The sequence below is a fragment of the Sciurus carolinensis genome, chromosome 10 (assembly GCF_902686445.1).
Source record: "Sciurus carolinensis chromosome 10, mSciCar1.2, whole genome shotgun sequence".
Classification (NCBI taxonomy): domain Eukaryota; kingdom Metazoa; phylum Chordata; class Mammalia; order Rodentia; family Sciuridae; genus Sciurus; species Sciurus carolinensis.
The window spans coordinates 84,406,817-84,421,600 of record NC_062222.1 but is presented as its reverse complement, the minus strand read 5'-3'; the positions used below and the strand labels follow the sequence as shown (position 1 = coordinate 84,421,600).

Here is a 14,784-nt window from a genome sequence, read left to right as displayed (position 1 = left end):
TCGAGGCAAAGAAGAGAGGTTTATTTAGAAAAGTAGATACACATTCAAGGGAGAATGGGGGCAATCTCAAGAGAGATGCCTTTAGGGTAAAGCTAGTAATGTGCATTCAAGGGAAAATACAGGCCTTCTCAAGAATGAGAGATGCACTGCTGGAGTTGCTGGTCCTTCTTTCAAAGGAACCCTGGTGAGGGGTAGGTATGGGAAGGTATGAAGGAATGATAGCAGTCTGGTGATCTCAAGATAGTCTGCGGTGATCTAGTCAAACTCCATGTCCTTAGGTCTTCACTATCTGACCAGCAGACCAAGCTGGAAAGTCCCGGAAATTACATGTTTCTCAAAATATCATATCTCTTTATTTACTGGGGTATTAATTAATAGTACACAAGTAGATTTACAGATTTTCCAGGAATCTGGGAGTAATTGAACTGGGAGACAGACTGACATGGGAAGTAACAGGCCGGAAAAGCATGAGGAATTTCTAGATTAAAGTCATATTTCCTTGTTTTTTCCTAATAGCTCCATTCTATTTCTTATTCCTCCTACTTACCTCAGTAATAAAACTTACTCCCTGGTGCAACAACACAAAGAAAACTAAGACTGACATGTTCTCTGACTAGGATAGCCTAGCTAAATCTATATATCACCTGGTTTTGTTTCTGTAAATTTTAGCGACCTCAAGAAATCTGCAAAAGGGCTATTCCTGAACTCATAAGTGAGTTTTAAAAGATTGCAGGATGCATGGTCATTATACCAAAGGCAACCGTATCTCCACATACTAATAAGGAACAACTAAAAACTGAAATAAAAGATACTATTTGCAACCACATCCTAAATAAGAAATACTTAGGAATAAATTAGACTATCAATCACTGCTAGTGACATTAAAGAAGATCTGAACAAAGGGACACAAATTCAATGTTGAGGAATTAGAAGACTCCATGTAGTTAAGATTCAAACCTCTGAATTCATCTATAAACTAAATGCAAACCCAATCAAAGTGCCAGAAGAATTTTTTTAAATAAATTAACAAGCTGATTCAAAAATTTATTTGTAAAGTCAATGGAATTAAAATAGTCAAAACAATTTAGTCAGAAAAACCTAAAGTATTTACATTTCCTAATTTAAAACAATATAAAGCTATAGTAATCAACAAAACATGCATCTATCTAATAGAATTCTTGAGTTCATAATATACAAAGAACTCATATAACTTAAAAATAAGAAGAGAAACAATCCTATAAGAAAAAACATGATAAAGATCTGAACGGACACTTCACCAAAGATGTACAAAAGACAAACAAAGGTTAGGGATGTAACTCAGCAGTGCAGTGCTTGCCTAGGATATGTGAGAGCCTGGGGTCAATTCCAACTAACCGCTCCCCACCAAAAAAAGAACAAATGTCAAATAAGCATGTGAAAAAATGATAATCATTTATTATAAGTAAAATGCAAGTTAAAACTGCAATAGCATACCACACATCCACAAAAGGACAATTATTAGCAATACTATGGAACAACTGCAGCTTTCACATATTTCATCTAAGAATGGAAATATATATATACTTGTATATATTTCACTTATTTATCTTGTTTATTTTCTCTCATTTATGTACACTCAATGAGAACAATGTTTTATTTACTCTTTTAACCTTAGTGCCTAGAGCAGAATAAGTATGAGTTGAAAACTACTTTTCTAGTTTTTCTAGAACTCAGATCTATGACTTGCCCTGGTAAACCCTACTGCTAAACCAAGTCCAGTAGTTTAGAGCCCTGTTAGGATTTACTTTCCTGCTGCTGTCTTCCTGTCAGCCTCCACTTCCAAATGACGTCTGTTCCCTTCTGGATTTTGTATTTCGGTCTCATTTGTAAAGAGACCTCCCATTCAACCAAAGCCTTCAATGTAACTGCTTATCTGTTTTCTTTTTTTTTTTCTTTTTTTTTTTTTTAACATCTCAAAAAAAGTTGAATTTATTATTTTACAAAAACATTATGTAAGTCAAAGAGAATAATTAAGTTGTTTCATGGACTAGAAGGTGACTTATTAATTCCCTTTCATTTCCAAACCTCATCAAGCAGTCACTACATTTATGAGGTAAGTCAGCCGAATGCTTGAAATCTAGATGAATTTTAAGATCTTCGATCTGTCCTGTTGAATATTCACAATATTGACATAAATAAATCCCTTCAGATAAATGTGAATTTAAATGCTTGCAATATTCTAGCATGCTTGAAAAGCCCTTCCCACAATCATCACAAACATGAGGAAATATTTTAGTATGTTCAATAGCAACATGCTTGTTAACATTTGTATAAAGTCTACTCCGAAAACCACATACTTGACATACAAAGAAGTTCTTACATTTGTCAAAGGTAATTTTGCTTAAGAGGCTGTATTGTCCATGTTCTCCATTGTTATACTTATCGCTTAGTTCTATTAATTTACATGCATGCTCATTTACCACATGGCTATGCAAGTCTTCTGGATCATTCGTTTCATGTTCACAGAACTGACACAAGTACTGTTCATCACAGCTGTGCTCCTGGAAATGTAAGTAGAGTTCACTGCTTGAGGAGAACTGCATGTCACACTGCTCACACCAATACAAGTGATCGCTAAAGTGGGTGTCTGCAATGTGCTGGCTGAGGTTCTCAAAAATTACTGTCCTGTAATCGCAGTATTTACAGATGTAGGGATCCTCTTCATGTAGTTTGGCATGTTCGATCAGAAGCATGTTGGTAGAGAAGCTTTCCTTGCATACTCGACACACATTTGAATCAGTACGTTTATGTTTCAGGATCATATGCTGTTTTAAATCAGAAAAATATTTACTATTGAATTCACAAAGTTCACATTTATAGAGGCCACTGCTATTAGCTCTCAGTAAAGGCCATTTCTGCTGGGCAGTCACATTCAAAGCTTGGCTCTTGTCAAGAATTTTACAAAGTTTAGCTGGTGGTTCTTCATCAGTTTGGTCTTGGAGGCTCTCGGAAGAATTGTTTTCTGTCTCTATGTCATAATCCTCCGAAATTGCATGCACTTCTACAGCAATGGGGACATCCTCGGTGGTGTGAACTTCTATAGGACTCTCCTCTTGAGTTTGTTGGTTGACTGATTCGGGTGAATCACACTCTTCATCACAAATTTCTACATCAGCAGATTTTTCGCCTAGTTCCGCGCCTGCGCCGCTCACCTCCTGCTTATCTGTTTTCTATCTGCTTGTTGACCATCCTTTCAAATGTCATGCTCTACCTGCATCCTGAACTACTTCTAAGAAACTATAACTAGCCTCATCCCCTCAGGGTCTGTTCCAGTTAGGATGTCAGATCCAATGCCTACTCCTCACAACCGCCCCAAAAAGTCCATGAACCATGCCCTAACATATGTGGACACCTAATACATCAACCAAATCACTAACACAGAAACTTAACATTAAAAAATCCATGAAATATATTTAAGTTGCTATCATTCAGAAGCTTCTGCTTTTAAAACATTCATCTAGTTGCATTTTCCTCCAAGGACACATGCCTTTACAAAATTCTTGCATCCTAACTCCACTCCTCTTATTTCACCTATAAGATTTTGCATCTAATAAAGCTAAAAGTTTTCCATAACTTCATTGTTCTTGTCACAAGTCAGTCTGGTTGAGATATGACTTTTTACAATTTCAGTTTAAGGGTTCACTTCAAGTACAAACAAAAGGAGTTAGTTTCTTTGGCAAGTTTGCTTTATTCAACTCAAAAACAGTTTTTCCCCATATGGTACTGTTGTTTTGCATGTTTCCCTGCTCAGGAATCTGTACCAACATTTCTAGCCAGCTGCATTTTCTACGCACCTGTGAAAATGTTGTGAGTTAATTTCCACAACATTGAATTTGAAGCAGTTCTTGAATGGGTTCCAAAATTAATGAGTTTCTCCATTGAGCAGAAACATGGTTGTGGTGACTATAAATTTATTTCCTCATTGCTGTAAGTCTGAAATTCTTACATGTAAATGGTTTATTAGTAACAGCACCTAACACTTAATTGCAAATTTACTTTGTGTCAGATACTAAGCATTTAATACTCATTAACACATTTAATCATCAAAAAAAACTCCCCAAAATAGATCTTGTCGTCATATATGTATGATGTAAAACTACCTTTGTAATCTTTCTGTTTCTCAGATAGGGTGGAATTCACACACTTTTCCTCAGGGATTGCTTAGACAAAGATTCTGATTTTTTTTTTTTTATTTTATTATAAAAAGCTGAAATAACAAGCACCTTATAATATTCATCACACTTCATTATCCTTTTCTAGAAAAAATAATTGATGTTTAAAGAGAAAATATGTCTCAAGCAAGATTTTTAGCTGGTGCCGAAACCCGGGAGGATAAAAGGGACAAGGTAAGATATCTTAAAATTTTTTTAACAAGCTAAACCGGTTATAAAGAAGTCAAAAAAGGTAAACAGGTAAAGGAGAGGCGCCTCGACGTTCGCGGTATAGCGACTATCCGGATACGCGGAATGCGGTCCAGTTAAAGGGTATCAGGATACGCTATCAGCGGTCCTGGGGGCACGCGGAATGCGGTCCAATTAAAATAAAAATAAGGACACACGGAAGGTGGTCCGGTATGGGACACGCCATTAGCGGTCCTGGCGCGTGGAACGCGGTCTAATTAAAGTGAAAGTAGAAACACGTTTGAAGCGGTCCTACGTGAAAAGCCGCTATAAAAATTTTAATGCGCACTTGATAGTTTTCCTTTCAGCAATCTCCTTGCTCCTGGCAGCTAGGCCACTGTTATTGTAATTGCCATAACTAAAGCTATTCAAATTAGTAACAATAGGGTCTGAATGTAGCAACCCCTCAGGGAACCATTAAAAAACAATGGGAGCCATTGAGGGAAAAAAAAAAAAAATAGCCAAAGTAAAGAAAAGCCGCTTAGTGTGCCACAAGGGGGATCTTCATGAACAGGGTCTAATAGTAACAGAAAAGAATGCTTAAAGAGAATAAAGTGAGGAAAAATTGAGTGGTGGTGACCTAGAAAATAATTGCTCAAAAATCTAAGAACAAGGGAAAAAGGGAATTAAGTTTAACACAAAGAACCCCCAAAAGGAATAACCAAGTGGTAGTGAAAACTTAGGAATAAGGGGAAAAGGTAGGAGAAACCTAAGCCTAATAGAAAGAGCTTCAAAATTTGTAGAACCTGCCTGTATTTGAGGAGCAAATGGAGATACCATCAACCATTAGAAAAACTTTAAAGAGGCAGTTAAGACTATTTGGAAACAGGTATGCAGAGCAGTGTTATCTGGAGGACAATGTCTAATTGGGGAAGCTCAGTAGTAAGAAATAGCTGTTGAAACGACTATGACATATTTTTTAACGTATTTTCATCACAGATATCAATTGACTTTCCTCTCGGGCTCCAAAAGTGAGACTCCAACAATTTACAAAAACTAAAAAGGATCTAAAAATATATTTACATTATTAAATATATTTAAGATAAGTAATGCTCTCATTTATTGTCTCATTTATGACATATCTGCATTAAAATGATAAAGTCATCAACATAAATGCTGTTAATCTGCTTTCAAACTCAACCTGAGAAATTCTTTTATGGAGAGTACTTAGCACAGACAGATGCAGAGAATCATCCACTCTTTTGGGTGTCCACCAATTCTGCTATCCACTGCAGAGTTAACATGCTTCTTCCCTGCACTTATAAATCCAAGACTTTCTTATCCTAAGTCCTTTCCTCCTATTCCAAATCAAAATGCCATCTTTAAAGTAGACCTAAAACTTCAGAGGCAGACATGGCAATTACAAAAACAATTGTAATTGCTATCAGTGAAGAAGAACTTTACTCAATGGAAAGACACAGAGCTCTCTGTTTACCCTTTAAGATTTGCAAATTAACTTAGGCTTTGCTGAACCCAAGCCAAGAGGAAACAATACAGGAGAAATCTTGAAATCAAAAAGGAAAGAGAAAAGGAAAGGTCTTTAAGTTAAAAAGGATCACTTTAAGAAAACTGAAGCCAGAGGTACACAGCCAGTACAAAAGTTACAGTGATAACAAAGTACCACTGACAAACTGACGTAAGTGGGAGAAATGGACAATACCAACTGAGTCATTTTCCTGGAAAGTACAAACTATTTATCTAACCTTACCTTTATCAACAAACTTAGAGGAAGCATTACTAAGGTTTCCATATCACCATTATCCATTGTTAGCACTATGTCTATCATGTTAGCAAAGAGAGGAGCAAATCTGACTCCTCTCTTCCGGGTGTCCCAAAGAAAGACTGAGGGGATATATTCTGGAGTCAGATGAGGAACTCTGTAAAATATAACCTTATTTAACATACTGCTTCCTTTTTTTTTTTTTTTTTTTTTTTTTCTGCTTCCTTCTTTATTTGAAATGGATTGCAGGTTTTTAAGTAGTAGTGAAAATAAGTTAGTAACTTCAAGTATATTACCTCACAAATTTCCAGAATGTTATACTTTCTTGTAATTAATTTTTCTAGATCACTGACAACTTTGAACTATATGAAACTACTTTGAAAATGAAAATGATGTAGGCACATTTAAGATATTAGGATTGATAATCTAGTAAAATAAATCATAGGAAGTCAAAAACCAAAGAAGACTCCTATCATCCATTTTCTTTTTTCTTCCATATACAGACATAAATTAAATCATATAGTAACTGCCAAGACTAATCAAGGCTGAGACATTTTTTTCCAGGCCAATTTTCTGTTGATACTATTGTCAAGTTTTCCTACTCATGACTCCAGATTATTTCTCAAGCCTAGAAGAGGATTCCGTAGACTCTCTCATTCTACAACGACCTCAAAACCCCAAAGAAAGTCAACACACGAGTTAGGAATAATAGAACATTTAATTCCGAATTTTTTTAAAAAATCTTAATATTGATAGAGTAAAAAGTGTCTTGATCAACTGAAATAATTTATATTCCATATGCTAGTAGTGTTTTGGAGAGGAATTAGAAAATATAAAAGAAGTTGGAAAATCCATGGACTAAAACTTAGGGTAGGAAGCAGATTGGCAAAAACCTACTACAAAGCCTACTTTTATAGACTTTTCAATTAACCAACCACACTCTTGTGTCACCTGAATCAGATATATTTCATTTTCTTTTAATTTTTTTCAACTATGAAGTCTTTGGTGTGGAGGTGATGGGTGTAGTAAGGAGAGCAAAAACTACTATCCAGAAAAGTAGAACTCAATTTATGGTTTACTGTGAGGTTATTATGTCATGTCTCAAATCACAAAGCCCAGTACCAATTTAAAATATGGCATACTGTGACCTGTGGTCTGCAGACCTTTCATTTCACACGTCATTGCCAAATTTTGTACTTTTGACATATGTGCCCAACTATGAGTTCCTAAAACTCCAAGAGGCTCCAACACTGCATAATAATTGACAGAATAAATGTTACCCATTATTTATTGAAAGATAAAACTGAAAGGCACTGCATTGTGTTACAATATGACCAGGTACTCTTAAGTTTTTCCAACAGTAAAAAAAATTAATCTGTAAAGCAATACACAGATTCAATGCACTCTCCATCCAAATGTCAAATTCCTCACAGAATTAGAAAAAACAATTCTTAAATTCATTTGGAAGAATAAAAGACCCAGAATAGCCAAAGCAATACTAAGAAAGAAAAGCAAAGCAGGAGGCATTGCAATGCCTGATCTGAAATTATATACAGAGCTATAGTGACAGAAACATCATGGTAATGGCATCAAAATAGATATGAAGGCCAACAGAATAGAACAGAAGACACAGAGACAAACCCACATACTATAGCCATCTGATATTTGACAAAGGTGCCAAAAATATATGCACTGAATACAAAACATAATTAGAAGCTATTTTGAAAATCTATATTCGAACAAAATAGAAAATTTCGAAGATATCAACAAGTTTCTAGAGACCTATGAATTGCCTAAACTAAACGAGGAGGACATACACAATTTAAATAGACCAATTTCAAGTAATGAAATAGAAGAAGTCATCAAAAGCCTACCAACAAAGAAAAGTCCAGGACCTGATGGTTTCTCAGCCGAGTTCTACAAAACCTTTAAAGAAGAGCTCATTCCAATACTTTTCAAAGTATTCCATGAAATAGAAGAGAAGGGAACCCTCCCAAACTCATTCTATGAAGCCAATATCACCCTGCTACCTAAACCAGACAGAGACACATCGAGGAAAGAAAATTTCAGACCAATATCCTTAATGAACATCGACGCAAAAATTCTCAACAAAATTTTAGCAAATCGCATACAAAAATGTATTAAAAAGATAGTGCATCATGATCAAGTAGGTTTCATCCCAGGGATGCAAGGTTGGTTCAACATCAGGAAATCAATAAATGTAATTCACCATATCAACAGACTTAAAGTCAAGAATCACATGATTATTTCAATAGATGCAGAAAAAGCATTTGATAAAATACAGCACCCTTTCATGCTCAAGACACTAGAAAAAATAGGGATAGTGGGAACGTACCTTAACATTGTAAAGGCCATCTATGCTAAGCCCATGGCTAATATTATTCTTAATGGTGAAAAACTGAAAGCATTCCCCCTAAAATCTGGAACAAGGCAGGGATGCCCTCTCTCACCACTCCTATTCAATATCGTCCTTGAAACTCTAGCCAGACCAATAAGACAGACCAAAGAAATTAAAGGGATACGAATTGGAAAAAAAGAACTCAAACTATCCCTATTTGCTGATGACATGATTATATACTTAGAGGAACCAGGAAATTCCACCAGAAAACTCTTAGAACTCATAAGTGAATTCAGTAAAGTAGCAGGATACAAGATCAATGCACATAAATCCAATGCATTTTTATACATAAATGATGAATCTTCAGAAAGAGAAATTAGGAAAACTACCCCATTCACAATAGCCTCAAAAAAATAAAATACTTGGGAATCAATCTCACAAAAGAGGTGAAAGACCTCTACAATGAGAACTACAGAACACTAAAGAAAGAAATTAAAGAACACCTTAGAAGATGGAAAGATCTCCCATGTTCCTGGATAGGCAGAATTAATATTGTCAAAATGGCCATACTACCAAAAGTGCTATACAGATTCAATGCAATTCCAATTAAAATCCCAACGATGTACCTTACAGAAGTAGAACAAGCAATCATGAAATTCATCTGGAAGAATAAGAAACCCAGAATTGCTAAAGCAATCTTTCGCAGGAAAAATGAAGCAGGGGGTATTGCAATACCTGAACTTCAACTGTACTACAAAGCAATAGTAACAAAAACGGCATGGTATTGGTACCAAAATAGACAGGTAGATCAATGGTACAGAATAGAGGACACGGACACAAACCCAAATAAATATAATTTCCTCATACTAGACAAAGGGGCCAAAAATATGCAATGGAGAAACGATAGCCTCTTCAATAAATGGTGCTGGGAAAATTGGAAATCCATATGCAACAAAATGAAAATAAACCCATATCTCTCACCGTGCACAAAACTAAACTCAAAATGGATTAAGGACCTCGGAATCAGACCAGAGACCCTGCATCTTATAGAAGAAAAAGTAGGTCCAGATCTTCAACATGTCGGCTTAGGACCAGACTTTCTCAACAGGACTCCCATAGCACAAGAAATAAAAGCAAGAATCAACAACTGGGATAGGTTCAAACTAAAAAGCTTTCTCTCAGCAAAGGAAACTATCAGCAATGTGAAGAAAGATCCTACAGAGTGGGAGAAAATCTTTGCCAATCATACTTCAGATAGAGCACTAATCTCCAGAATCTATAAAGAACTCAAAAAACTCAACACCAAGACTACAAATAACCCAATCGACAAATGGTCTAAGGAAATGAACAGACACTTCACAGAAGAAGACCTACAAACAATCAACAAACATATGGAAAAATGTTCAACATCTCTAGTAATAAAAGAAATGCAAATCAAAACCACCCTAAGATTCCATCTCACCCCAATCAGAATGGCGATTATCAAGAACACAAGCAACAACAGGTGTTGGCGAGGATGTGGGGAAAAAGGTACACTCATACATTGCTGGTGGGGTTGCACATTAGTGCAGCCACTCTGGAAGGCAGTATGGAGATTCCTTAGAAAACTTGGAATGGAACCACCATTTGACCCAGCTATCCCACTCCTTGGCCTATACCCAAAGGACTTAAAATCAGCATACTACAGAGATACAGCCACATCAATGTTCATTGCTGCTCAATTCACCATAGCCAGATTGTGGAACCAACCTAGATGCCCTTCAGTTGATGAATGGATAAAGAAACTGTGGCATATATATACAATGGAATATTACTCAGCCATAAAGAATGATAAAATTATGGCATTTGCAAGCAAATGGACGAAATTGGAGAATATCATGCTAAGTGAGATAAGCCAATCTCAAAAAACCAAAGGAAGAATGATCTCGCTGATAAGTGGATGATGATACATAATGGGGCGTGGGAGGGGTTAGTTTTAGGGTTAGAGTGAGGGTTAGGGAGGGGGGCAAGAATGGGGGAAGGAAGGACTGTATAGAGGGAAAAGAGGGATGGGAGGGGTGGGGGGAAGGGGAAAAAAATAACAGAATGAATCAACCAACATCACCCTATGTAAACGTATGATTGTACAAATGGTAAGCCTTTACTCTATGTACAAACAGAGAAAGAACATGTATCCCATTTGTTCACAATAAAAAAATAATTAAATAAATAAATAAAAATAAAAAAAAATAAAAGCCCTGACTCCTTAAAAAAAATATATATATATGCATTGAAAAAAGAAAGTCTTTTTAACAAATTGGTGTTGATAAAACTGGATAGGTATATGAAAAAAAAATGAAATTAGACCCCTATCTCTCACCCTGCACGAAAGTCAAATTGAAATGGATCAAAGACTGAAGAATTAGACCAGTAACTATACAACTGCTAGAAGAAAGCATAGGGTCAACCCTCCATTATATAGGTGATGGCACTGACATCCTTAACAAAACCCCTAAAGCTCAAGGAATAAAACCAAGAATCAATAAGTGGGATGCCATTCAACTAAAAAACTTCTGCACAACAAAGGAAATGAGAGCATGACAAGAGCCCACAGAATGGGAGAAGACATTGGCCAACTGTTCCTCCCATAGGGGATTAGTATCCAAAATATACGAAGAACTCAAAAAACTTAACACCCCTATAATCCAGTCAATAAATGGGCAAAAGAACTAAACAGAAACTTCTCAAAAGAAGAAACACAAATGGCCAGTTCAACATCTCTAGCAATCAGGGAAATGCAAATCAAAACTACTCTAAAAAAGATTTTATCCCACTCCAATCAGAATGGCAATAATAGAGAATAGGAACAAAAATAAGTGCTTATGAGGTTGTGGGGGAAAAGGTACACTTGTACAGTCCTGGTGGGACTGCAGAATAGTACAACCATTCTTGAAAGCAGTATAGAGATTCCTCAAAAAACTACGGATGGAGCCACCATATGAACCAGCTATACCACTCCCTGGTATTTTCCCAAAATATCTAAAATCAGCATACAACAGTAATAGAGACACAACAATGTTTATGGCAGCACAATGAGGAGAGGAAAAACTGATGTAGTTATTGTGATAGCTAAATTATGGAATCAACTCAAATGCCTGTCAATAGATGATGGATTAAGAAATTGTGATACACACACACACAATGGAATTCTACTCAGCCATAAAAAAATAATGAAATTATGGCATTTGCCAGTAAATGGATGGAAATGGAGAATGTCATGCTAAGTGAAATTAATCAAATGTTGAATGTTTTCTCTCATGTCCAGAAGACAGAGTACAATAAAGAAAGGGAGAGGGAAGGGTAGGATAACATAAAGAACCAATCAAATATAAACTAATATTTGAGTGAAAGAAAATCTAGTAGGGCAAAGGAAGGAGAATGGGAGAGGTGAGGGAGGACTGGAGATAAAAGGGGGAAGGAGAAGGAGGGTATCATGAACTAAAATAGATCTCCAAGTACGTATGAGTTTGTTGGGATGAACCCAATTACTATGTGTAACTATAAACCTCTAATAAAAAAAGAAATAAAATAAAATAAATTACTCTGTTATTTCCAGGTATGAATCAAGACTGGGAAAAATCAAACATTTCTGGAAATCCTATCAATTTTTCAAGTCATTACAAATCATCACTAAGTAGACAATAACAAGGTAATTTGAAATGTTCTAATGAAACTATGTACTCAAAAAGCTTGCTTCACATCAATAAAAATTCTCCACAATTTTGACTGTAAAAAGCATATAGAAAATGAGTATCTTTATTAATTAACAAAAAAAAAAGAGGAAAAGAAATTGATATTACAACCCCTATCTACTAGCTCAGTTCTTGGCACTGTAACAGCTAAACATTTCTAATTTACAGGCACTGTGACAGAACCTCTAAATTAATCTAATTTTCTACTCACAACAACTTCATAAGGTAGATGCAACTCTTATTTTTCATAAAAGTGAGATAATTTGTCAAATATTATGAAGCTACTAATCAAAGAAACAGAATCAAACCCAAAGACTAACTTCTAAACCTACTCTTAGAGACCAAATGTGCAAAAGAACAAATGGATAGACATGACTCATGAAGTGAAATCATAACTTCAAAATTGTAATCCAGGTTGAAAATTTTACGTAGGAGAAATATCTAAATTTGAAACGTGTATAAAATGGTTCTTGAGTTTTCTTCCTGAAAGTATTTATAAGATAATTGGTCTAGTCATTCAAGTTATCAATATCATGGAGAAAAGGACATGAAAATGTCTAATATAAAGAAATTATTAGTCCTTGGGTCTTAATTAGAACAAACTGACTGAAAATATTTTTGGCAAAATTGGGAATTGAGCATTTAATTTAAGATTACCATTTATATGAATTATTCATATTGGAGGTTGATGGTATTGTGTTATGAAAGTTTTTAGTGATAAATGCTGAAATAGTAGAAGTTAGTTATCATGATTTTTGTAATTTACATTAAAATACTTCAGCAAAACAATCCATTAAGAACATGGAAAATGTTAACAATTATAAAATCTATAAAACAAGTATATAGCATTTTACTTCTCTCCTTGCCTTTTGGGATATGTGAATTCAAAAAATTTTCAACATTTTTAAATTGCTCCTATTAAAGAATTTAATGTTCATTTCTCATCGTTAGAGCAACTGTCCTTGGCCAGTATTTGACATTGTGTCATTTTTTTCTAATTCTCTGTCCTTTGCTAATTTGTACTGATTGACAGAAGGAAAATGGTGTTCTGTCACATTAACTGTCAGAAGGCAATCATTCTGATTGCTTAGGCCAAAAGAAAGACTGGAAGATCTGTTCCTGCTTGGAGGCTTGGGCCATGGTTATTGGTATCTCAATTATTGTCATCAATCACTACTTTGCTTCTCATCAATCAAGTAAATTATTCATTGAGAATCTCCCATTGTCACCATCTTCACCAGGAAGAAGTTGATGCACAAAGGACTACTGTCAACCTCATAAAACTACAACTATTCTTTCTTTGTCTTTGAAAGCAAGTTCCTTGATAGAAATGACCTTATCCTAAATCCAATAAATTTCCTAAATCTAAAAAGTTCAACAAGAGAGTTATAAAACCTGAAAATTCTCTTGTGCCCTCTCTTCCTTTGCTTCCAGTTACCATCCTAACAGGATCATCTGAAGGCAAGTAATTGGATTGAACATCCTGAGGAGAAAGTTTCACACAACATCAGGTATGTGGAGATATATTCTAATGTAAAATAAGCCACTTTGAAGTAATATATATTCATTGAGTAATAACAATAGTTGGTCTAGTACAGTTATTCTCCTCTCCTCTTCTGAACTGCTAAACTAAATAATAACAGATCCAAGTTGTATCTTAATAGAAGAAAATATGATCAATGGGAATATTTTTAAAGCTGACAAGCTGACATGTACACACTGTGCTCGAGATCACAATAAGAAAAATAAAAGGTCACATCCTTCCCTTTCTCTTCCCTCCTACAAACTATTGCCAAAAGTACAGTTATCTTCAGAAGTATTCATTTTAAGGCTGTACTATGTACTAGGCATGATTACATAAAATAAATAAAACAAAGTCTTGTCCTTTGTGGATTTAGATAAAGGGCATCAAATGGCAAAACCTTCAGGAGACTAATGTTTGAAGAAAAGTTTGTTTTATATAGTTCTTTGTTCTAAGTAACAGCTTCATATCACAGAGTCAAGGAATATCTTCTGTGCATACAAGAACATTCCAAGGAACATTTATAAAACTATGTTTAGTAAATATCAATAGTTTATAAGATGGTTCTCCAAACAAGGAGACTTCCTGACTTAGAATAGAAATAGGAAGAAAATTATTTCCTTTTTTTATTGCTAAACTTACTAAGATCTTGATTTTCCTAGGCAATCTTTATTATCAAGTACCTATGCTGCAAATTAGTGATAAGAATAATTCTTCTTGTACAACCAGAGAAACAAAAGTTGTACCCCATTTGTGTACAATGAATCAAAATTTTTAAAAATGATAATAATTCTTGGCTCTCCTCCAATGCTTCCTCTCTCAAAGAATGCATCTTAGACTTAAAGCAATTTTGCCTTACCACTCTGGAGTAAAATATATATATGTAATTTTCAGAAACCATTGGTCTACATTCTAATAATAAAAGTCATTTAACAAAGCTCACCCCTCTCTTACAATATCATAGCTAACACTGAGTCACTTTTCTGCTTTTCCCAGGAGCCAGTAGAAAAAAG

General features: G+C 35.1%; 1 protein-coding gene across 1 annotated transcript; it reads right to left on the bottom strand.

The window, feature by feature from the left end:
- Positions 1 to 1,992: 1,992 nt before the first annotated feature.
- LOC124994265 (zinc finger protein 639-like) lies at positions 1,993 to 6,225 on the bottom strand. Its single transcript, XM_047566031.1, has 2 exons — positions 6,148 to 6,225; positions 1,993 to 3,209 (listed from the first exon to the last, which is right to left on the bottom strand). The coding sequence occupies exons 1-2, from the start codon at positions 6,223 to 6,225 to the stop codon at positions 2,010 to 2,012; spliced, it is 1,278 nt and encodes a 425-aa protein (XP_047421987.1). The 3' UTR covers positions 1,993 to 2,009.
- Between the last annotated feature and the right edge of the window lie 8,559 nt (positions 6,226 to 14,784).

What these genes read in the sequence shown, in the direction of transcription:
- LOC124994265 (XM_047566031.1), bottom strand. Translation starts at nt 6,225, where the DNA reads ATGATAGACATAGTGCTAACAATGGATAATGGTGATATGGAAACCTTA. An exon ending in CTCTAAGTTTGTTGATAAAG is followed by an intron (nt 3,210 to 6,147) that starts GTAAGGTTAGAT and finishes ACAAGCAGATAG; the next exon opens with AAAACAGATAAGCAGGAGGT.